General features: G+C 32.3%; 1 protein-coding gene across 17 annotated transcripts in view; it reads left to right on the forward strand.

Annotated features, from left to right (window-relative positions):
* Positions 1-25,731, forward strand: part of CEP128 (centrosomal protein 128) — a 495,022-nt gene that overhangs the window by 178,143 nt on the left and 291,148 nt on the right. For 13 of the 17 annotated variants that reach the window (XR_012486452.1, XM_074289837.1, XM_074289844.1 and 10 more), the window contains 2 exons: positions 2,598-2,669; positions 21,097-21,289. Coding sequence is in view for 15 of the 17 variants with exons in the window: in XM_074289837.1 (XP_074145938.1) it covers positions 2,598-2,669; positions 21,097-21,289 (265 nt within the window). In the remaining 2 variants the exon portion in view is untranslated. Of the gene's footprint in view, positions 1-2,597; positions 2,670-5,441; positions 5,494-10,532; positions 10,606-11,865; positions 11,902-20,024; positions 20,065-21,096; positions 21,290-25,731 lie in introns of those variants that run through there. The other 4 variants (XR_012486453.1, XM_074289848.1, XM_074289849.1 and 1 more) reach the window with 4 other exon arrangements.

A 25,731-nucleotide genomic window follows, 5' to 3' on the forward strand; every position in this document is an offset into this window, starting at 1 on the left:
TCCTCATTACCTACTCTAATTCCTTGACTCTCTTTCTTGGCTCTTATTGCAGACGGCAGCATTTCTAGTACAATGTTGAATAGTAATGGTGATAGTGGGCAACCTTGTTTCACTCCTGATCTTACTGGGGAAAGTTCCAGTTTATCGCCATTGCATATGATGTTTACTGACGGTTTTAAATCTATGCTCCTTATCATTTTAAGGAATAGTCCATTTATTCTTATACTCTCAAGTGTTTTTAGTAGGAATGGATGTTGGATTTTATCAAATGCTTTTTCTGCATCTATTGAGATGATCATATGGTTTTTGTTAATTTGGTTATTGATATAGTCGATTATGCTAATAGTTTTCCTAATATTGAACCAGCCCTGTATTCCTGGTATAAATCCCACTTGGTCATAGTGTATTATCCTGGGGATGATTTTCTGTAGTCTTTTGGCTAATATTTTATTTAAGATTTTAGCATCAATATTCATTAGGGAGATTGGTCTATAGTTTTCTTTCTCAGTTTTCAATCTACCTGGTTTAGGTATCAGAACCATGTCTGTGTCATAAAAGGAATTTGGTAGGACTCCTTCAATCCCTATTTTTTCAAATAGTTTATATAGCATTGGAGTTAGTTGTTCTTTAAATGTTTGGTAGAATTCACATGTAAATCCATCTGGTCCTGGGGATTTTTTTCTTAGGAAGTTGATTAATAGCTTGTTCTATTTCTTTTTCTGAAATGGGACTATTTAGTCTATTTACTTCTTCCTCTGTTAATATGGGCAAGCTATATTTTTGAAGGTATTCTTCCATTTCATTTAAGTTATCGAATTTATTGGCATAAAGTTGAGCAAAGTAGCTCCTAACTATTGTTCTACTTTCCTCTTCATTAGTGGTGAGTGCTCCCTTTTCATTTTTAAGACTAACAATTTGCTTTTCCTCTTTCCTTTTTTAAATCAGATTTACTAAGGATTTATTTATTTTGCTGTTTTTTTCCATAGAACCAACTCTTAGTTTTATTAATTAATTCAATAGTTTTTTTTTTAATTTTATTAATCTCACCTTTTATTTTTAGAATTTCAAGTTTTGTGTTAGTCTGGGGGTTTTTAATTTGTTCCTTTTCTAGCAATTTTAGTTGTAAGCCCAATTTGTTGAGCCTCTCTTTCTCTATTTTATGCAAGTAGGCCTCTAGAGATATAAAACTTCCCCTTATTACTTAAATGGTAGTATAATAGTATAGTGGTGGGGAGTTCTGTGTGAACCAGAGTGTTTCCTCTAAAGATTATTTTCTGAGTTAGTTTCCTTTCATCAGTGGAATAACAAAATGACATATTTGATTGATCAAAGCTTTTGAAATTTTTTTTGCTGATATTAATGGTTTCTACTAAAGCACAAAACCACTGAAAGTGTAGTGACTAACATTAATTGCAGTATAGACAGAATGTGCTATGATAAAAGTGCACTTATTCACTTTGAAAGTTCTTTATATTTTAGGACATGTATTCTTGCCCTAGATTTCTTTTTTATTAGTCCACTTTATTCTCTGTCTTTGAGTTGTCACCTGCTTTTTATAGTATCTAATTAGAACACGGCTAAATATGAACAAACCAACTATTCATTCTTTTTAGTTGTAAATCATTTACTATAGTTTATTTACTTGATGAAACACAGATCAATTTATTTCATTTTCTATTTATAAACTCTTGAGTATGCTCCAGTTAGAACCCAAAAGAAAGGAAGTAATTATAGTCTTATGCCTTGGTATTCTTTATTTCTAACTTCATTTATATTTTCTCCTATTGTTCTGTTGCCATCTTTTTTCTATGTAGATTGCCAAAGGCTATTTTCCTAATTATGATTTTTTTTTTCATATTATATTCTTCTGGTCCTTTTAACATATACTTTTTAATGATGTCCTTATTTATTTGTTCCTTATCCAAAACCTGAAATTCTCAGTTGGTTCTTAAGTTCTCACTGGGAATACACTGATCAAACTACATTTTCTTCCATTTATCTCCCTTTTCTTTTCTCTCTTTCTGATCTTTTTTCTTTCAGTTTTGGCTAGGCCCTTGATTGACTTTCTGATTAAAGGAACCAATCCCTAGTACATATCTTAAACATCATGGAAATCAACATATAGATTGCTAAAATAATTTTTTTTCAAAGTAGAATTATAGGCTTTATCCTTTTAAAAGTAAAATATTTCATTTAGTAGTTACTCTTGCCTGGGGTATTTTTCTCTTTCTTTGAAAAATCACTACTACTAAGCTTCTGTAGATTCATAAATTTCTACAAAATCTCTAAGTGAAAACCTTATACTCTCCTACTTTAGAGTGTGCTGATATTATAATGATTATAAATTTGTATCAAGTTCTCCGGCAATTATAATACATAAAAACTTAATATCAGCTAGATTTTCTTTCCTCTGTTTGAGAGAAATATGGTATACATTGATGGTATGGGAATTGTTTGAGTCAATTTATTAACTGACTTAAAATCAATTCTCCTTAAAAAAAATCTTTATGTCTAAAATCTACATCTTTCAATAATATTAAAGATCTAATTTTAGGGGAAAATGTACAGTTATCTACTCTGTTTTTTTTCTTCTTTAGGCTATTTCTACTACAACTGATATACACCATGATGTGCGCCATGATCCACACCGATGGTTAGCAGAAAGTAAGGTAATTAGTAATTTAATAAAGCTAATTAATAGATATCCCAAAGTTAATAAATATGACAGTGTTTAAATATTAAAAGTTTGGGGATACTTTGTTCTTTATTATATTACTTTCACATTTGAATCCCATTATATCTAGCTCTTTTGAAAAGGTCCTAGAAGATAAAAGGTATATTGTTCTCCTTTTTTGGAGAGATTAAAGATCATAGGCATGAAATGTTACTTATATTGTTAGCTGCTTTGGATATATGGGTTGATTTTGCTTTCTTTAAAAAAAATAGTTCTTAAAAATTGAAGACATTTGGCAGTGGATAAATGTTTTGTCTCAGTGACAGAAAAATGTCAAGTATCTTTGACATATATTGACTGTGTGACTCAACATAAGTCACTTAAGCTCTCAGTGCCACAACAAGCTCTCTACTTGTTCTGATAAGTACTGATAAGTAGCAGAGCAATTGCAAATCGATTTTGTTAAGGAATTGTCTCATTGAGAGACTCCTACTTCTCTATCACAAATCTTTGTTATGAGGAAAGACTGAATAGAGTAAAGTATATTTGGAATTGAATGTGATATCAAACCAAAAGAAAACAGTGAAACTTTATGAAAAAGAAGAAAGTTATCATTGTATTTTTAGTTTGCTGTTTCTTTAAGATTTTTTGTGGTATATTGAATGTTCATGATTGGTTGTAAAGTCAAGTACAGGGTAGCAGAATCTGAATGCTGTCTTATACCACTGCACATTTCCCATATTAGTTCTTAAAATTAAGGGTCAAAAATGAGTTAAATTTCCATTTAGTAGACTGCAAATAAAAATAGAAGTAAGCAAAGGACTGAAATGACAGTTTTTATATTATGTAATGTTGGTCTTTGGTGGAATCATTTTATTTATCTACTTGTACTATGTACAAAAAAAGAATTCCAACCATTTAACATGATGAAAGTTGAAGTGACATTTTCAAACTCTTTACTCCAAATTTATGTTTATATACACAGACATTTGAATTAGAAATCTAACCAATTTGAAATTAGGTAAGCAGGCACTGTTATTTAAATTTACCTATTAACTTGTGCTTTTATAATATTGGATAAAAATCATCTAACCTTTTCTTGAGTGTAATAATTACATATAAAAACTGAAAATTATTTATATCCAATATTATTTTCCTTAAAGAATTATGAGACTTTTGAAATTCATATCTTTGTTTCTCAGTATTATAGTGATCTATTGTCTAACAGTTTTAAAATTAAGAAAAACTTGTCTTTATTACTTGGAAAACATTTCAAAGATTTCTCTTCATTCCTCCCCTAAAGATGCCTTATCATGGTATTGAAATGACCTTGCATTTATAGAATTGTAGATGATGGATATAGCGTTGATAGAGCTAAGGAATCATTAAAAAAAAAAAAAAAAAAGTCAGTTACTGTTGAGATGACCAAGCAACAACAAAAAGATAATAGACATCATTGACTCCATTTTCCTGATAAGGAAGTTGAGGAATAAAGTGACCTAGCCAGGACTACCTAGTTAGGGTTGAATTTGAGCCTCGAGCCAAATCATTTCAAATCCATCTTCCTGATTCCAAATTAAGTACTCTGTATACTTTAAAGATATACCAATAGAGAATGAGTTCTGGTGGATCCTACTGTGTTGGGAAAAGTTTCAGATATGGACCTGGCCAGTGTTTGAGTAGGCGACTAGCTAATTTGAAGTGAGGGAATTTTTTATCAGAAGTTACCACTGGTAGAATTTTTTTTTTCCCCATAGAAATTCATTATACAGTCTCTACCAATGTATGCAGACATAGTTATTTTCACTAATGGGTATATTTAAACCAGTGAAATTATAGGTCCTTGAAATATCCATGTATAAAATTTGTTATTTTAATTATCTCCAGAGTGTTTAAAGTTTTTTGTGATTGTAAAAATACTTTTCCCTCCATTATCCTCAAATTGCTGATTCCAACAAAATGAACACATTTACCATATAATTTATTTTGAGTTATAACCTCTCACATTTTGGAATAGGAAGCTTTCATTGTTATTATTTATTGAATTGTTAAGAAGAGGTGACTTTGATCAGGATGAGACTCTTTATTTTGAAGACTGTGTAAGCAGTTTTTTATCTAATATCTTTTAATAGGATTGAACATCCTGATATAAAGATATTTTTAAAGCTGCATGAGATGAAACAGTTTCTCTGCAGTGTAAAAAGGTTATGACAGGGAAAAAAAAACCTTAACCAGATGACTGAGGAAGAATGGAATATGTTTACTAGAAAGATGGATTTAGGTTATTGATAGGTTATTTTGTAATTCCTGTTGACTATAAATGAATAGCACTATAAAATATTAGAGATAAGATTTCAAATCAGAGCATGAAAACTGTATGGGAAGTAGACTCACCATTCAGAGAGTCAGTACTGACATTCTGCAATATTAGAAGGACCTTTGAGGCTGTTCAGTAATTGTTTTCATAAATCTGCCAAATGAATTATTTCTTTTAGTGATAAAGCTGGATAAGGTAGAGGGAATTGGTGTCAGTGTTGAATTGTGGGTGTCCATAGGACAAGTTAGACATGACCATAAGATACAATGGGTAGAACAGTATGTTATGTGGAAATTGTACCTAATGGTGATGGGTGGGAGGTAGTGAATTTATATAGATTAAAGGACCAAGAGTTGCTGTGAATTCTGAGTAACTCAGTATATCCAGTTTGGTCAAACTGGAAGATGAGGACAAGGTTTGGTTTCTAACAATGTCCAAGTTGGTTTCTAGATATCCAAACTGAATGAGATGGCTCTGGTAGAAGCACAGGCATTATGCACAGGTATATGTTGTTGTTTTTGTTATCTTGTCCTTTTCAATGGTTGTCTATTGGAAAACTAGTGACACTATGAATTGTTATCTTGACTTGCTTTTGAATTGAATTCAAATGAGGTAGAATTGCACCAAGTTGTCAGCCTTAGTCTCTTTTTTCTGAGTCATTGAAGTCCAGTGGCAAGACAAAAGTAAAGATCACTGGTGATTCTTGAGGATGCAGTGAATAATCTCAATATTTGACCAAGCTCCATATGTTTCAGAGTGCCTGCTTTAGTGCCTATACAGATGTTAGGACAAATAGTTTTCATTTGCCCATTCTGCCAGGGAGCATGCCTTCACATGCTCAGACTGGACATTCCCCTATATTACCAATGAGTTTGAGGCCTCTCAGTTACCATCAGCTTGGTGCATCCTGTCTCCCAGGTTAATGAAAGGGATGCAGAAGGAATGATTATTTTCCTTTCAGAGACCCAGATTGGCCACAACAAAGCAAAATAAATTTAGATTAGGAAAATGAGAATAATATATACGGCTATCCCCACAACCAGACTGTTGATCCTAAGATAGGTGCTATTGCTTTCCAATTTCCCTAATTCTAAAAAGATAGTGGCTAGAAGTTGTAGGATTCCTTGAGAATGAGGCTAAGTTCCAAAGGTGTTACGTGTTTGCAGTAAAGCACTTGGCCTTCTTTAAACTGCTCACATTTCTGAAATTCAGGAATATCACATTTTCTTTTAATTTAGCATTTTTAACCTGAGGAAAACAATGACCATTTATGAGGACAAAGGAAAATGAATCATTCTGATGGCATATACTTCCTGTTTTCTCAGTCAAGTTATTATGTCATCTCAAACAATATTATATGTCATTCAATAAACCGCCAACTACATACCAGGAACTGTTTTACATGCTGGAAATACAAAAGATAGCTTCCAACCTCAAGGAGCTCACACTCTAATGGGGAGACAACAAACTATGTAGAAATAACTTATATGCAGGTAGGAGAAAAAAACCAAGAGAAGGTACTAAAATTAAGAGGAGCTGAAAAAGGCTTCCTTTAAAAGACAGAATTTCATTTATTTTTATAAATTATCTAATATTTTCCCCAATAACATGTGAAAAGAATTTTAACAATTTATTAAATTTTGAGTTCCAGATTATCTCCCTCTGTTCTTCTCTGCTCTCACAATGAGAAGACAAACAATTTGACTTATAACTTATATAATTTAGGCTGTACCTGTGTGATCATGCAAAAAATGGTTCCATTTAAGTCATTCTGTGAAAGAAAACACAGCCAAAAAACCTCAAGAAAAATAAAGGAAAAATATCTTTGATTTGCTTTCAGATTCTAACAGTTCTTTTTTTCTAGAGATGGACAGCACTTTTCATCATACATCCTACAGAACTGTCTTGGATCAATGTATTGCTGAGAATAGATAGGTTATTCATAGTAGATCAAAAAAGTGGAATTTTAGATGTAACTTAAAGGAAGCATCAGAAAGCAGAGATGAGAAAGGAAAGCATTGAAGGCATGGAGCATAGTTAGAGAAAATTTCTAGAGCTGACCGATGAAATATTTTGTCTATAGAATAATAAGAAGGCCAATATTAATAAATTGGAGAGTATGTGGCAGGGAGTAAGGTATAAGGAGAGTGGAGGGAATAGAGGGGATTAGTTTATGAAGTTCTTTGAACTCCAGACAGAGAATTTTGTATTTGATCCTACATGTGATACGGAGTGTCATAATAGAAATTATGAGAGCCAGTATTCCATATAAAATAAATTTATTAGTAATGCTAGCAATTACCAATAGAACGATCAGTGAGTGGACCCTCAAGAAATAAAGACAAATTGGGGTTTTACAGAGCTTAATTTTACAGTCATAAAAGAAGAGAAGGGTTACAGAATCTTGAGAAACTTGTTTGATGTATTTTTGATTGGCTAAAGAATAACATGAAGTTATAGTTAGTTTAGGTATATTCTGAAATATTTTGTGGTTTCTTAGATGCTCTTGCTAGTACTTGGGTTATAAGCATGTTGGGAGCCTGGCATGGCATTTAAGGGACATAATAATCATCAGACTGTCAATCTGATCGGTTATAGCATCTTAACAGTTATTGTAATATCATGGAATTATTGAGCAATAACTGGAAGATGATGTAAGTGTAGTTGAGAGTATAACCTTAGTCTACCACAATAATAGATTTAGATATAGACTTAACTTAGACCACCACAAAATGAAGAACTGATCATTCTAGCTCCTCTCTATTATAAGAGTTTAGTTTAACTGTAGGAGCTCAGTCCTGCAAAAATGAAGCACTAAACTTACAATTGTAATTACAAATCTCTCAATCTAAAAGATATCACAATTATATAAAATTATAAAAAATTAAAATAAATCAATAGGCTAATCAATAATAATTTAAACATTGTTTCTTTCACTTCCATTCTTTAATTCTTAAAGAAATTAATTTCTCATGAATCACTTAAGCAAATTTCTTCAATTAGCCCAAGGATTTTATAACCAATTGTTCCAAAAGATCTGTTTCACTCTGCATGGCTAGAATCAATTGTCCAATGTTCACTAATAGGATTTTGGATGCTTTTAATGAAGTAGCTAAAGTTCCAAAGGTTTCAATTTCTAAGGTTAGTGATTGGTCTTCAACTAAAGTATTCAGTATTAATCTTGGTCTAATTTTCTTTCTCTCTCTTAATAAAATCTTTTTATTTTTCAAAATACATGCAAAGATAGTTTTCAACATTCACCCTTACAAATCCTTGTGTTTCAAAGTTTTCTTCCTCCCCTGGAGGTCAAGTAATCCAATATAGGTTAAACATGTGTAATTAGACATATTTCCACATTTACCATGCTGCACAACAAAAATCAGACTAAAAGGGGGAAAAAATAGAAAGAAAAAACAAGCTAACGAACTGCAACAACAAAAAAGATGAAAATACTATGTTGTGATCTATACTCAATTCCCATAGTCTTCTCTCTAGAGGCAGATGGTTCTCTTTATCGTGTTTATTGAAATTGGTCTGAATCACCTCATTGTTGAAAAAAGCCAAGTCCATCACAGTTGATCATCACATATTCTTCTTGTTGCCATCTACAGTGTTCTCATGGTTCTATTCACTTTCCTTAGCATCAGTTTATGTAAGTTTTTCTAGGCCTTTCTGAAATCATGTTGCTGATCATTTCTTATAGAAAAAATAATATGCCATTGCATTTATATTAGATTGAATTCTCTTATTAGTTTTCCTACCAAGTTGGAAACATTGCTTAAACTTTCATTTCATGCTACTCTTTGTGTCCTCCTCTGTGTCTTCCCTGTTTCCATAGTATGTTTCTATGGTGGTATTCTTTCTTCTTTGCCAATTCTTTTTTTTTTTTTTTTTAAATAAAAAAGATATTTGTGTAAGCACCTCTAATCCTGGGGTAAGAGGGAATGGTGCCTCTGGCTTTACCTCAGCTGTCTCCTCTGACCAGGAACTCCATACTAAAAGCTCTACCTTCTAGCCAGCACCCACAGCCAGCAGTGTCCCTGTCCCACTGTTTTTGCACTCCTGGTGTGATAGTTCCTTCTCGACCAAGACCATGTTCCTTCAGCACAACTGGGCCTGGCATGCCCAATCAGCTGAGGCTCTTCAGCTTTCCTGCACTCCAACCCCAATTCCACAGAAAGGGCAGTAAGTTTCTATGGTTCTTGCTGAGGCTTCATTCACACCCAGTCAACCCCAGGTCTCCCAACTTGGTATTTCTGTGGAGATGGCCTGGAGGTGTTTCCACTTCACATGGGTTAATCCTCAGTTCCAATAATTCTTCAGATTTTCTTGGGTTATATCAGGAGAATCCTTGTTCTGCCCCAAGTCTCCTTGATTTTTCACCTGTCTGTGTTCACCTGTTCATTTATTCTTTTTGTGGGGGGGAATCTGGAGAGTTTGAAATTTACTAACCTACTCTTCCATCTTCCCAGAATCCTCCCCCAGTAGCCCCATTTTAGAAAAATAAATTGAACAAGCCATCAATGAACTCCCTAAGAAAAAATCCCCAGGGCCAGATGAATTTACAGGTGAATTCTACCAAACATTTAAAGAACCATAAATTTCAATACTATGTAAACTATTTGAAAAAATAGGTAAAAAAGGAGTCCTGCCAAATTCCTTCTATAAAAAAAAAAATGGTACTGATACTCAAACCAGGAAGAGCCAAAACAGAGAAAGAAAATTACAGACCGATCTCCCTAATGAATATTGATTAAAAAATTTAAATAAAATATTAGCAAAGAGATTACAGCAATTTACAAGCAGGATAATATATTATGACTAAGTGGGATTTATACCAGGAATGCAAGGCTGGTTTGATATCAGGAGAATTATTACCATAATTTACCATATTAATAACAAAACTAGCAGAAATCATGATAATTTCATAGTTGCAGAAAAAGCCTTTGACAAAATACAGCATCCGTTCCTATTAAATTTTTTTAAAAATGACAAGCAGCAACTATCTAAAACCATCTGCAAGCTTTTTTTGTAATGGAGAGAAGCTAGATACATTCCCAGTAAGATCAGAAGTGAAACAAGGATGCCCATTATCACCACTATTATTCAGAATTGTACTAGAAATGTTGGCTTTAGCAACAAGAAAAGAAAAAAAAATAAAACCATTAGAATAGAGAGGAGATGAAACTATTACTCTTTGCAGATGGCATGATGATATACTTAGAGAATTCTAGGGAATCATCCTAAAATCTATTTTAAACAATTAGCAGTTTCCTTAAGTGCCCTCCTTAGCAAAGTTTCAGGATATAAAATAAACTCACAAAAATTGTCAGCTTTATGATGCTAAAGAGTACAAGGTCTAAATGGCGTGAAAAATTATCCATTCTCCTTTGGGTATTTTAGTCTTACCTCCATCAAAAGAGTTAAAGCATATTTTCAGGAAAGTAGATGAATTTTCTTTCTAGAGCCACTGGTGTTTTTTGAGTTGTGAGGGTGATGTTGTGGGAACTAATAGTTACTTTGGTGATTTTCTGAATGCAGATTGGATTAGAATAGAGAGAGATGTGTAGCAGGCTGACTCACCAGGAAGCTTTTGAAATAATCCACTCATGAGGTAATTAGAACTTGCACCAATGTGGTAGAAGTAAAGTGTTAAGGAGTTGTATCCACACGTGTTGCCATCCTTGTCAACAGATTGGACGGGGAGTAAGATAGTGAAGAATTGAGGATACCACTGAGGATGTGTGTCTGAGGGACTGGGAGGATGGTATTTTACAATAAGAAGGAAATTAAGGGTGAGGAAAGATTTAGGGAGAAAGATGAGTTTAGGTTTGGACATGTTGAATTTAAGATTTCTATTGGATATACAATTCCAGATTTCTGAAAGGCAGTTGGAGATGCAAAATTGGGAGTCAGCAGAGAGATTAGGCTAGGTAAGCTATATGAATCATCAGCATAGAAATGGTAATTACATCTATGGAAGCTGATGAGATCACCCAGTGAAATAGTACAGGGGGAGAAGAGAAGTGGAACTGATGCGGATGGTAACCCCTTTAAGATTCCTTTATGATCCCCAACCCCCATGGCTGACTTTGATTTACAAGTCCAGGTCAAAAGCACCCTTTTGAATTCCAAAGAGAGATATCTGGATCTGAGCTAATTTAGGCTGTTCCAGCCCCGACTCTAATGATCTGCTCAGGTTTCCCCAACCCCCACAGACAGCTTCCTCCTTATCTAAAAACCCATTGAATTCTATTCAATTCTAACCCTGGCCTAAACCATACAGGAGCCTGGGACTCCACCCACCTTCAAAGATTATCAAAAGCCCCCATTATAAAAAGGGGAACCCTGGAGCCCACTCTTTGCAGGAACCCCAAAGGTGGTATTCTTATGCTGGCCATGTTTGGGCTCCTGTCCGCCTGGTGCCAGCGCCAGCCCTAGCCTTGGCATCTTTCTACCTTTAGCCTTACTTCTAAACCCCAAATAAACCTCTTTTATTAATTTAGGTTTTTGGGCCTGTAAATTCCTTTACAGGGGACTCTCACCCCCACTAGAACGCATTTAACTTTGTATCCTTGCGCCAAGTCCAAAGGGGTTGCAGGGGAGCTCCATTTGACAACCTGTCACTAGACCTCAATTAACCCTAATTTCATTTAGTTACCCCTTATCTAGACCTCATCCGAACCAGGATAGAACCTTATGAAACAACCCTAGTTAGAGGTCATGATCACAATGAGAATCCAGCAGAAACAGAAGGAGCAGTCTGATAGGTAGGAGGTAGAGGGGAGAGTGGGGGTGATGTTCATTCATTTTAATCATGTCCCGACATTTTCTTGGTAAGGATACTGAATTGTTTGCCATTTTTTCCCTCCAGCTCATTTTTCAGATGAGGAAATTGTGCTAAACAGGGGTAAGTGATTTGCTTAGGGTCGAACAACTAGTAAGTATCTGATTCTAGATCTGAATTCAAGAAGATGTGTCTTTCTGACTCTGGGCCCAGCATTCTATTAATTGTGCCACATATTTTTGTTTATGTTGTGTTTATCTTCTTCATAGCTTATATAGTTTATATTATTTCAGTTTCATAGATTTATAGAATTCCAGAATTAGATAAGATGTCTTCATTATCATTTATAATGACCCTCCCCATTTTAAGTCTGGGGAAATTGAGGCCCAGAGAGTTAAGGTGATTACCAACATCACAGAGAAAATTAGCAGTAGAAAGAAAGCACTAAGATGCTATTACTCTGTCTCGTACTCTTTGTTTAGTCATGTTGCTAATTTTTTTTTTTTTCTTTTGGATGTAATCAGAGTTAAGTAATTTGCCCAGGATCATTAGTAAGTAACTCAAGTCCTCTTGACTTCAGGGACTGTGATCTTTGTCATCTTCCCATGCCTAATGTTGCTGTTTTTAATGTCTGTTTTTAGTTTGATCACAGCTATAAATCTTAAAATTGTTTGGATAACAAAGCCTCTATAGATTCTTTTCTTTTTTGATTATACACTATTTTAGATTATCTCTGCCATTGCTTCCCACATCTTTGGTGCATCTTTGCAAGGACAAATCGTTATAATATGTTATAGCTTCTCTCTGTGAGCAAATGTATTTTAGAATAGACTATAAATGTAATTTTGAATGTATGGCTTCTGGGAAAGTAATTTAATAAGTCATCCTATGAACTTCATGTTAAGTGGTTCTGATTAATTCATTAAGCATTCAGTTCAGAAAAGTTCTGTAAGCAAAACAAGTTAAGTTTCTGTTGTGTTCAGAGGATTTGATCTCTAACATAATGAATACTAGAGTTTGGTAGGGGAATAGGACACACATACAAAGTGATAAAGTGATATGGTAGAAAGAACATAGGATTTGGAGTCTAGAGACTTGGATTTGATTCCAGAATCTAAAATAATAGTTATGTTTTTTAACTTCCCTGAGTCTGAATTTTCATCTTCTGCAGAATGTGGAGAGTAATAATAGCACTGCCTACCTGACAAGAAGATTGTTGTCAGGAAAGTTCTTCATCAACTTGAAAGTATTTATGAACTGTTTTTTTTTTCACATAAAATTTATATATACATATATATATGTGTGTGTGTGTATATATATACACATATATACACACACACATACTATACACACACACACACACACACACACATATATATATACTAGGTACTTTCCTAATGAATATATATATATACATATACATATACATACATATACATATATATGTATATATATATATTCATTAGGAAAGTACCTAGTAAAATTCTATCCTCATATCTCTTTCTTCTTTTGTAAAACATGAGTAGGATGAATATATATTCTTGATTTTAACTGATATTGTAAATTAAGGTAAGCCATTCAACTAACATTTATTAAGCACTCACTACATAAAAGGCTAGAAAGTGGGGGAAATTAAAAATATGAAAGTATCCTCAAAATTGTCTATATATAGCATTTTTAGTTACTGAGAGAAAACTATACATCTTTACTATGTATAAAAGCATATCCTCATTATTTTTGCAGCCTATTCTATAATTATAATCACTAATGTTGAGCTGTAAGGAATTGTATTAATATTTAGATTTAATTATTTTTTGAAGATAATTTAAAAAAAAAAGCATTCCACATGTATGTGTTAGGATTCTATATGATTGCTTGTTAGACGCAATCTTGGAAGTTTGATGGTTATCCCTATCCAGAAAGGCTTTTAAATGGTGGGTGGTAGAGATATACTTGTTAATATGTTCTACTGTCTATGAAATGAACTAGGCAGGATCTAAGTGGGAGAGGTATTCTTTAAAATTTTATTTATTTTTTGTTATGCATCACCTAAATTTTGACTCCTTATTCCTTTGAGAGAGCCATCCCTTATAAAAAAAAGTTTTTGTTTTTGTTTTGTTTTGTTTTAAGAAAAAAAGAGGGAAAAAGGAAAAACACAAATTCAATCAATACAGCAAAAACATCTGGCAACATATGTAGTGTTTCACACCTTAGTATATCCCACCTTAGCAAAGTAGTTGGAGGTAGGGAGAAGTAGACAGGGAATAATGTTCTCTAATATTTCTTCTATGGTTCTTTGTAATTTGAAACATTCATTTTCAATTACTTTGTGGTGGTCTTTTTCATTTACAATTTTTGGTTCCCTTTAAAGGAAAAGGTATGTTACTTTGTCTCTGTAATTAGGTTTTTTTTTGACTTTCCTTATAGGCTCTGTACTTATAGGTTCCCTTCCCTTCTCCCACTAACCTTCTTTCTTTTATCAACCCCTTCCCTAGTTTTGGAGTTTTATTTGATTTATTGATTTTTTTTAACTTCCTTTTATTTAATTACTCCCCTCTTCTCTTTCCTTGTTTCTCTCTTAAGTGGTTAGTTCAAAATCTTCCTTCCAAGCATTCCCTTTCAACTTCTTTTTCTTTTTTTTCCCTAAAAAGGGATTTTTAAAAACTCTGTTCTTTGTATTAATTCTCTCTCACATCTGGTTTAATTTTAATTCTTTAATTTGTGGTCTTATAATTATTTATTCATTCTTTAGTTTCTTTGTATTCCTGATGGAATTAAAACTTCTTTAGAGCTAATTTTACATTCCCTATTCTAATCAGTTTCTGTTAGTGACTTGTCTATTTGTCTTTTTTTTTTTTTTTTGAGGGGGGGGAAGAGAGGAGACTCTCTTAGAAATATCAATTTGTGGGGAACATAATGAGATGGAAGTATTGCTCCATGGTAGAAATTCTTTAGTATCCAAAATAATTCAAGCCAATTTTATTCCCTGCTCTTTCCCTAATTATTTTCTTTTTCATTTGTCATGGAATCTCCTCCTGGAGTCTATGCCCTCCCATGACATGGGAGCTTCAGTTGCACCTAGGAGTGGTGAATTTTTTCCCTTGGATAAGATGTTGTCTGTGGAGTCACAGCACTCTCAGAGATAGCGATTTCTCTGAATGCTGAATGGCTACAGAATAAGCTCATCTGCAGGTCCCTTTCTCCTCTTATAGATATATCTCTCCTCTATGAGAGTGCCTGACTGGATACCCTCTCACCACTGAGTTGGGGTTTAAAAAAAAAAAAAAAAAAAAGAGGAAGGAAGGAAGGAAGGAAGAAATCTCCTAATGATTCCTCTGTTTTATTTTTTAGACTAATTGATATTTTTCTCTTTCAAAATTTTTCTTATAATAATTCCTCTAGAATGTTTTTTTTTTTTTCTTCAGTACTTGCATTTTCCTTGTTTATTGTACTTATTTACCTTTCTTCCATTTCTGTTTGGAGAGTTTGCAAATTTAACAACTCACTCTTTTTGTGTGTGTATGTGGTAAGAATGCTTCATATGCCTCTTATTTTATTGAACATCTGTCGATCTTTTTTCATTGATATTAAGTTGTTTTACATGGTGCCTCACCCCCCTCCATTTATTTATTTATTTATTTATTTTTAGGGTTCTTAAAAATGATATTTTATTTTTCCCAATACATGTAAAGATAGTTTTCAACATTCATTTTTGTAAAACCTTGTCTTCCAAATTTTTCTGCTCCCCAAGATAGCAAGCAATAGGTTATATTACTAAATATGTGCAATATAGGTTAAATATGTGTAATTCTTTTAAACATATTTCCATATTTGTCATGTTATACAAGAAAAATCAGACCAAAAGGGAAAAAAAGCCATAAGAAAGAAACAAACAAAAAGGTGAAAATACTGTTCTTTGAACCATACACACAGTTTTCTCTCTGGATGGGATTTACATTTCTATCCTAAGTCTATTGGTCCTTTTCTTTTTATTATCTATTTGGTATAGAGACCTAGTACTGAAACTGTTACATCAAAGAGTACATACAATTAAAATCCTAACTTTTACAGAAGATTTTCTACCTAGGTCTTTAATTCTAATGCTTTTCCTCTAAGATTATTTTCAATTTATTTTGCCTGTGTCTTATTTTTACACAATTATTTACACAATGTTTTTCCCTATTATGATAAGTACTTCATAAAGGCAGGATCTAATTTTTGCTTTCCTTCATATCCCTAGCTCTTAACTCATTCTCCAGAAAGTTCTAAGTATTTAAAAAAGTGCATGTTATTTAATAAGTAATTTAGTAAACCTGAAAATTTCACAAGAATACCTTTTATGCTTTCATCAAAGTCACTCATAAAAATAATGAAAACCCTGGAAAATTGACTGATGCTAGTAGCATTCTATTAAAGCCCTTCTTCCAGTCTGAAATTGATCAAATAATTTATATTTATTTAAGTGCATCCATTTTTCAGTTTCAAAATTCATATAACTATACTATTACCCTGACCATGTCTTCCTATGTTTATCTTAGTTAGCTTTAGAGCATTGGTTAAATAATTAAATTAAAATAAAGTAGACCACATATCACATTTTCCTTCTCTACCAGTCTTATTAAATTCTTTATAGTAGGGACAGTTTTTATTTTACATATACTTGATATATTCCCTTCAAGGAAGGAAGGAAGCAGTTGATCTTTTTAAAAAGCAGCAGATCTAAAAAGCTAAAAAGCAGATCAAACACAACCAATGGATGTTATTCCCAACCAGATTTAAATATAATTGGGAAATATTTAACAAAGTAAATAAAAATGCAATAGAAAATAAAAATGTTAATATGTGGTTTTTGAAGTTAACAGGTAGATTATAGTTACCCTTATGTATTGTGTAGTGATCCATTTCTATTTTGAGTTTGGCGTAGTCAATGGGACTAAAAGTATTAAAATAACAACAACATCAAGAAAACAAGCAACCCATAGGGAAATTGATGTACTGAGGGTTGGGAGAATTTTCATTTTCCTTTGGAAAGTCTTTTTGACCTGAGATTGATACACTGTTAAATGCAGAATTGAATATGAAACATGTCTTTTTTTATCGACTATATTCTTTTAATTTTTTAATAAGGAAAATCATCTTTATTGAATTTTATGGTGCAAAGTTATTTTATTTCATTGCATTCCATTTCCAAACCTGAATAACTGGCTCTCATTCTTCAGAATTTTTCAAAGATAAGAATAGTGGTACAGGAACCATGGTAATTATGCATTGAGTCTTGGTTATTTAAATTCACTAAGGACTGCTAAAATGCTTTCTTACCATTTATTTGTGGTGATTTTCTACTCTTTGCTAGTATTTGTGCAGCTAGGTACAGAGTGGAAAGAGCACTTTGGTTAGGGAAAGACTAATTTTTTCAGGTTCAAACCCAGCCTTAGATATTAGCCAGCATTGTGACGCTGGGCAAGTTGCTTTATCCCGTTTGCCTCAGTTTCCACAACTGTAAAATGAGCTGGAAAAGAAAACGGCAACTCTCCCAATATCTTTGCCAAGAAAACTCCAAATGGGGTCATAAGGAATCAGATATAATTAAATAACACATATCTACTATCTTCAAGATAGCTATGCTATTGTTTGGATATATTATGGTAAAATAGTTTAAAAAAAAAGAATTTACTTGTTATAGAGCTTTTGGGTGATACATGTAAACAGATAAGCAAATATAACACAGGTAAAAAATGAATTTTCTATTCCCTCCATTATGACTTACTTTATTCATCTACAGTCAGATATAGATTAGTTTTTTTTCCTTTCTCTTCTTCTTTCTCTTACCCCTAATATAGCTTAAAAAATTTATTATATTGTTCATAGAATTTATCATCATTTTGGATTTAAGTATTAGCAACACAATTGTTCAATGTGTATTCCATTTTATGTGTCTTATTTTGTATATTTTTTGTATATATACTTATATATTTGCATGCTATTTTCAGCTTCAGTTATTCTTTCTTGCCTATCTATGCATATCTGTATTTATAAAAAATTTGAATTGGTTAATGAGTTCTCTCTGCACATATGTTGGTCCCTTTAAGAAGCTCATTTTTCTTCCTTCATAGAATAATTTCTGATTCAATCTTCAACATTCCATTATTAAGTTTCCCATTTCTTTTAGACCATCTTTCTATTCAAAACAATAATCTATTGTATTATACATTTAAAAAATTATTTGGAATTTATTAGACTCTAGTTTTCATCAGACTAAACTCAGCTTTTATTTCTATCTCTAGCATGATATATCTTTCTTTGAATAGTCATTTATCTTTGTTGATTTTGCCTATTATTTTTCCTACAGAAATAATTTATTTTTCTTGATAAAAGTAACTTCGGGGTGACAGTATCCTTTCCTTCCTGCCCCCTTCCTCCACTTATTCACCTTTTTAAAGTGAATATCACTTTTGATAAACCTATATTTAAGACAAATCCCAACTCTTCAGCTTTCTATTTTTGAGAAAGGTGAATGCATCAGCAGAAGTCTTGATAATTGATGTCTTTCCTTACTACAGTAATCTGCTTTTGTGCCAGATTTATGATTCATTTCCTCAAATTCTTTTCAACTAATTCATCCCTTTATCCAGTTGGCTTTAGCAAAAGAAATCCATGATTTCTGGCATCATTGACCTGATGCTGAATTTCTATCAAAAACCTCTCTTATTTCATAAAATAATCTGCTCAACTGAGGCATTTCCTTCTTTGTTGATGTACTGTTGGCTTTCATTGGAATGTCACCCATGGAAGACTTTTTTGTTGTACCCTTTATCTTTGATATTTCATAGGATCCATCCAGAAGTAAGCCACTCACTAACTTACTTATGATCCTATACAGTTGCCAGGTGAAGTGAACTAATTCCAAAAATAGGTCTAGAATAATTTTTGATCTTATTTATTGTTTTGTTTTTAAATATTGCATAGGTTTTTGTTAGTATACCTTCCAAATCTTTAATAGGTTGTTGACTGCTTTTTAAACATGTGCGTCTCATTTAGTAGTGATTTCAGGATTCTAGTGACTAACATTCAACCACAACCTTCTTGACATAAGCATAGCTATCACTTCATGTATTGTTTTGATGTGACTTACAGATTTAAGTTCAAAGCTTTTCATCTTCATTTTTGGCATTTGTTAAGAATGTTATACTTACCAAATTCAAATGACATTCCACAGGATGGAATTGTTTTTTTTTTGGGTTTTTTTTTTTTTTTTGGTTTTGTTTTTTTTTCCTTTTTTAAGTAGAGCTTGTTGTATGTATGTATTAATCTACATCAAGTAAGTAGATAAAATGTTTTGACTTGAGTCCTTTAATTTGAAAGCCATACTTCATTTTATTTAGGAGAAATAATAATAAATTTAAGGTTAGGCAGAACAATAATAGATTTCACTTGGACCTTTTTTGTAATTGTTATAGAAAATTGTTCTTTATATGATGTTTGTTGGAGTTTAGTTAGCTATGGTCTTAAGACAATTTGCTTTCTTGTTATTCATTTATATTTAATGTTCTGTAGATACTCACACATACATACACACATATATACATGTATATATGTATGTGTGAGTAATGATTGATTTTAGTAGTTTAATTAGAGCTTTTAAAGTAAGATTGCTTTCTGTACACTTGCTGAAAACATCTTTAGAACAACTCTGTGAGTAGATAGGATGTCACATTTGATATATATCTCATTCTGTTTCTTCATGATTTTGAAGGTCTTTGTATTTTTAAATCTTTATATTCCATGTAGCTGGCAGAATAATAAGTATTTTGTATGTCAACATTTATTAAAAATGTTGTTTTTCAATTTATATGAATCAACACTATATCTAGCCAATTATGAGCAACAGTTCAATGTATAATTATATTCCAATTCCAGTACTGTTTATTGGTTGAGTTCTCAAGTGATTTTTTTTTTCTGTCATTCTATAAAGACAACAGGCTTCTAACAAGTAATTCTAGTGACCAGTTGTCTTGCTAGGTATAGATTTTTACAACCTTACAAAAAGATATGTTGCATTTCTTTACATTTTTGTGCATAATCTAAATTGATCACTAAATCTGTGCCTCCTCATGTCCTTATGTCAATAACCTTTTCTTGAATTGCCATTCTTGTTGTAGTAATTGTTTTGCAGTTGTTAAAGTTCACAAAGAAATGGTAATGCAGTCAGGACCTCTCCTTCCTTTTTCCTGTTTCTCATTTTTCAGAAAATAACCAACTTGTTCTAACATTATCATCCCTAATCAGGTATGAATTAAAATTCCAAATATTATTAAGAAAAGATAGCCTGTTTCAAAATTTAATTATTTCAATCTTGTTGGGTTGTAAAATTAAAGTTATGTATCTACATATTTTGAAAATGAAAAATGACATCTTATTTATACCATAAAATGAAAATATATTGAAAGGAAGGGAACAAACTTATTAAACAACTATGTTCCTGGCATAGCACTAAACACTTTACAAAGATTATCTCATTTGATCCTTACAAAATCCTTGGGAAGCAGCTGTTCTTATTATCACTGCTTTACAGTTGAAGAAACTGAGGCAGATAGGTCACACCGTAAGTGGCTGGCACTGTATTTGAACTTAGGTCTTCCAGCATCTAAGCCCAGAAATTATCCTCTATACCATTTTATCTGCTTGAACTGAACTTTGAAATATAGGTGGGGTTTCTGTTTGATAGTGCCAAGAACAGTATGTTACTCATGAAAATGCTTAATAATGTATAATATATGTACATTTTTGGTTACACTTGAAATTTTCATAATTTCTATAATGAGTGAATTTCAAAGTTTTTAGTTATAGCTGACACAAAGATAGTATATTTGTGAAGACACAATTAACATTGGCAAAAAATTATAGGAAATTGATTTGAAGAAAAACAAGTTGCAGCTATGCTTATCTTTAGTAACATGGTGCAATTATGTTCACAAATAATGTACTCTTTTAGACAAGAGTAATTATAGTGCCGATAATTCTATGAAACATGAAATACTAAGTTCAGCAGTCCTGATTTCTTTGTAGGAGCTCTTTGGGTTATAAAATACATAAATGCAAAGTAGAAATTTAATGCCTATATGATATAAAACTCTGTATTGATTGCATTTCTCTATTCAAATTTAAATTTTCAGGTTATTAATATGTTCTCTCTTTTTTTTTACAAGTTTTGTTATTTATATTCAAGTTAACATGGTTGTATTTCTTTTTTTCAGAGGTTTTTAAAATGATAATACACTGAAATATATTTTATTGATTACTTATGATTATTTTTTAAAGACTAAACTTCAGTGGCTCTGTGAAGAGTTGAAAGAGAGAGAGAACAGAGAAAAAAAGCTAAAGCAACAGCTGTTATTATACAGACATCAACTCAAGGACATGACTCAACTGAAGGAGTCTGAGCAGCAATCTCTGTTTGACCAGATAGAAAGACAGGAGCAACTTTTAGAAGAAATCCATCGAGAAAAGAAAGGTATGTTGATGGCTTTAATGGTAAACAGATTTACATTTTTTTTCATAGAATCTTATGATGAGAGGGAACCTGAAAAAGCTATTTTTGTATTTTTCACTGTCTCCACTAAGGAATTTTAAAACATTTCTCTGTGCATTTATTTATCTAGTTTTATTAAATATCTATGTATCTTAATTTGATTTAATGATGGATCCATAAGCTTTTTGGCATGGAAACTCCATCCACAATGTAGTTTGAAAGCCCATGTATGCCTTCTCATCTTGGTCCATTCTTGTTCTGGTCTTTTCACAAATCTTCCACAATGATCTACCCCTTTCATTGAAGTGCTTCTCTAATATTTAGGGGTTACTAGTACAATATGTAGGCTGCCCTTTTGGTTGTGATGTATACTCACTGGATAAATTATCCAAATCCATTTCTCTTGTTATATGATCTTGATATGCCATATCTCATGTGACATTCATTTTGAGTGGTGAATGTTAACTGACTGAATAATTTTTCATTCTCTTTTAGGGCACCTACCAATTTGCTTCTTTCTAGATCATATATTTTGTGATTCATGGAAATGTAGCATTTCTGAAATAATACTGGTCTTAATATCAGTCAATGTTTAGCATCTTTAAAAATGGTACATAATTTCTTAAACACAATGTGTTTCTGGATGTGTTTTATTGTCTCTATGAAGCATATGTATAAGATAAAAATCCTGAAAAATTAATTCAATTGCTCAGCTGTTTAGCTGCAAGTTGTAATTTGGGCAAGAAGAATTTTCTGTTCATTGAGTTGTTTTTTTTTTTTTTTTTTTTTTAAGCATAGGCTGATCTCTTTGAATGACTATGAATTTCATTAACGAGGCTTTATACTGTTCCAGGGATCATTGTGACTAAACCAATATTATCGATATTATAAGAACATTCAGGAAACTTTCTCTTGTTTTATGCCTTCCTTCATATCAATACTTAGCCTGCCATTGGACTTATTTTGGTGTTTGTATGTTTCATAAAATTCTTATGATTTTTACTTATTGTGAGATATGCCTTATTTGGTGAGGCATTTAAAGTTATATTTTTTCTTCCAAATCAAATACTTTTTTGCAACTAGCAACCCCCCCCAAACCTAAACACCAAATCCCAGACACAATGGGATGCTATATTTCTCTGTACTTTCGTTCAATTAAATATATATATATATATATATATATATATATATATATATATATATATATATATATATATACATACTTTGAACCACTTACTTTGTAAAAAGCCCTGTGATATATTCAGGGAATACAAATAAAAAACACAAGTCCCTTCCTCTAAATGGCATATAGTTTATTGGGGCACAGGGAATATGATATACAGATAAATACAAGGTAATTTGGGGAGAAAGAACTTAAAGCTGGCATAATGAGGAAAACTTTTTCTTATGGAATAATTTTTAAGATGAGTCTAGAAAATAAAGGTTCATAAAGGTAGAACTAAAGACAGAGAGCAAATTCCAGTATAGCAAATAGTTTATGAAAATGTAGAAAGAAAAGGAGATGGAATGCTGTTTGATGAATAGTTAAAATGGCAGTTTGGTCATAATACAGAGTATATGAAAGAGAGAATTAGGAAATAAGGTTACAAATAAATGTTGGAGCCTGATTGTGATTATACTTAAAAATCAGACTGAAGAGTTTATATTTTATGCTAAAGACAATAAGTCACTAAAAGTTTTTGAACTGGGGAGTGATATTTCCAGACCTATGCCTCTGGAAGATTATTTTGGTAACTGTATGCATGATGGTATGAAAAAATATGGCTGGAGACAGTGATACCACCCAATTAGGATATTATAGTAGACAAAATGACAGGTGATGAGCGTTTAAATTAGGAATATGTCCTTGGGAATGAAGAAAAGAGGGCAGATTGAGAAATATAATGAATTGTGGAATTGATAAGATATGGCAACTGGTTTTAGAGACTGCAACAGAAGAGTTGAGAATGGCTCTGAAACTGTGAACTTGAGTTTCATAAAAATAGTAAAGCCTTTAACAGAAATAGGATGATTTGAATGATGAATGGTTTAGGGTGAAAGATGAAATTCATCATACAAACTTTTATTTAAAATACTTTTGAACCTCTTTATGGAAATGTTTAGCAGGATGTTGGTGATGTAAAACAGGAGTTCTTTAGAAATAGAGTTGATTTATAAGTTTGAAAATCATTTGTGTTATGATAAAAATTAAACCTATAATGTCTGATGAAAAGGTATATTGAAAATAAGAGAGGCCTCTTGAGGGATAAGAGATGAAAGTCAGGCAATGAAAGAATCTCAGAAGGAGCAGTCAGCTTGGGGAGGAAGCCAAGACAAGAGAAAGTATCTAGGAGAGGCATATTGTTAGCGTAATGAAAAGCCACATTGAGGTCAAGAAGGAAAAAAAGATCATTGGATTTAAAAATTAAGTGAATCTTGGCAAGGGTGGTTTCACTTGAGTGGTGGGACTGAACGACAGTAAGGAATCTTGAATAGGAAGAGAGGTACTGAAAACAGACATGTCTTTTTTAGCAGATGGACAGTAAGATAAAGGAAAAGAATGAGAAAAGCAAAGAGAGGCCAGAAGAGGAATGAAAGAAGATTAGATAGAGCTGGAGATAATGGAAGTCATCATGAGAATTATGGGTGAGAGAAAAAAGAATTGGGCATTGTGATCAGAAAGGAGTTTCAAAATTCAAAATCATGGAGGTTAAACTGTTATGTATATGTAATTATGAGACCTAAGATTAGACTAGACTTTTGAAAGGATTTTCAGATATTCTAAAAATTCTCACATTTTCTCTCATTGACTTGTTTTCCAGAATAGTTGATCATAAGAGTTTTTAAAAGCCTTTGTTCTGATTTAGGATATCCTGTTGTCTCTTAGAATCATTGATTTCTGTTCAATCCATTCTAGTTTGTCGAGAATCTGTTGTAAGACCTGATAAGAAGGATAAGCACTTATATTATAGTGTCTATTCTTTTTCTCATTCTTTGCTCTCCAGTTTACATTTCATATAATACCTTTAATATAGTGTCATTTTATAATAATTTAGAGTATTAAATTTTTGCTTTATGGTTTTTTTCAGAAATTCTCATAGATATTGTGGCTAAATTCTGATTTTGCTTGAGACTTTGCTTATAATTGTTGTAGAGTTCTTTTGGCCTTCTGAGTTTCTGTTATGAGCATATTTTTTTATCCCCAATGTATGTCTTTTGTCTACTTCTATTTCTAACTTTACTACCTTAATTGAGAATTTTGTGTCAGGATGTACTGTGCACTGAGTGATGGATACTAGATTGAGTATGATCTGTATTATCTGAAGTCCAAACCACTACTTCTGGAAAATAAGTTCTGTGTTCTTCATGGACATCAGGAATGGCTGAAGTCAGAGGGTTACCAACTTTCAGAGCCCTAGAAGCATGATCTTATCTAGACTGTGATCTGATCTCTTCCCTCCCAGTCTATTTTTCAGACTACTGACCTAATCTTAGGCTAGATGAACATAGGTGCATGGTTCAGGTGTCCCAGGTGGTCCTTACTCTGAACTCCATTCTTTTCCATTTTAGTATACAGTTTCAGGCTCTAAATGTCCCTGTGTTAATCTTGGTGTGTAAACTAGAAAACTTCTTTGTGCTATATACTCCTTTGCTTAGGTTTTTCTGATTGAACCACTTCCCTTGATCATATAGGCTTCTTGTTGGTTTTTTTGTAGTTCTGGGTTATTTTCCTTGGATTTCTTGATTACTCAATTCAGTATTCTCTTTTGATCTTTATTGGAATTGTTGAAAATTTTTGTATTCTTTTTTCATCCCCCCCTACCAACTTAGTTTGTGTGAAAATGTATGTTGTGGGAGGTGAAAGAGGTTGATGAATTGTAGGGTTAGGCTATTTGAAGTGTCATACTTTTAGTCAAATATATGATGAAATATCTGCTTTTTCCTGTCTTTAGTTTTCATTGAAGATACCCTTGATTTGTGTATAGAGCAGCCTTATAAGTATTTTGGAGTAATGAGCAAGGAGCATATAAGTCCATTGCTGCTGTTATATATCTAGTCATCTTTGTTTTAGTAAAAGCATAATCAGAGCTCTCTTCTGCTGTTTTGTAATTTTTTTCTTTTTAAAGATACATTGAAAAGCAATTTCTCAATGCCTTTAAATTCATGTCACTTCCAACATGGGTTTTTCTATATGTCTATCATTTTATTATATATTATGTTCATTAAGTACTAAAGTACTTAATTTAAAAGGGATGGTTTAATTTTTTTTCAGTTTCATGTGAGTTTGTTTTTCAATTTCATCTACAAAGTATGTTGGGACAAATTAGCTAAACTGGATCTCATTCCAAGTTCTTTTCATGCCACAACTCCCCTCAACTGCCTTTTTTTTTTAAACTAATATTTAGGGAACAATATTTCTTGTA

The sequence above is a fragment of the Sminthopsis crassicaudata genome, chromosome 2, assembly GCF_048593235.1.
Source record: "Sminthopsis crassicaudata isolate SCR6 chromosome 2, ASM4859323v1, whole genome shotgun sequence".
NCBI classification, from domain to species: domain Eukaryota; kingdom Metazoa; phylum Chordata; class Mammalia; order Dasyuromorphia; family Dasyuridae; genus Sminthopsis; species Sminthopsis crassicaudata.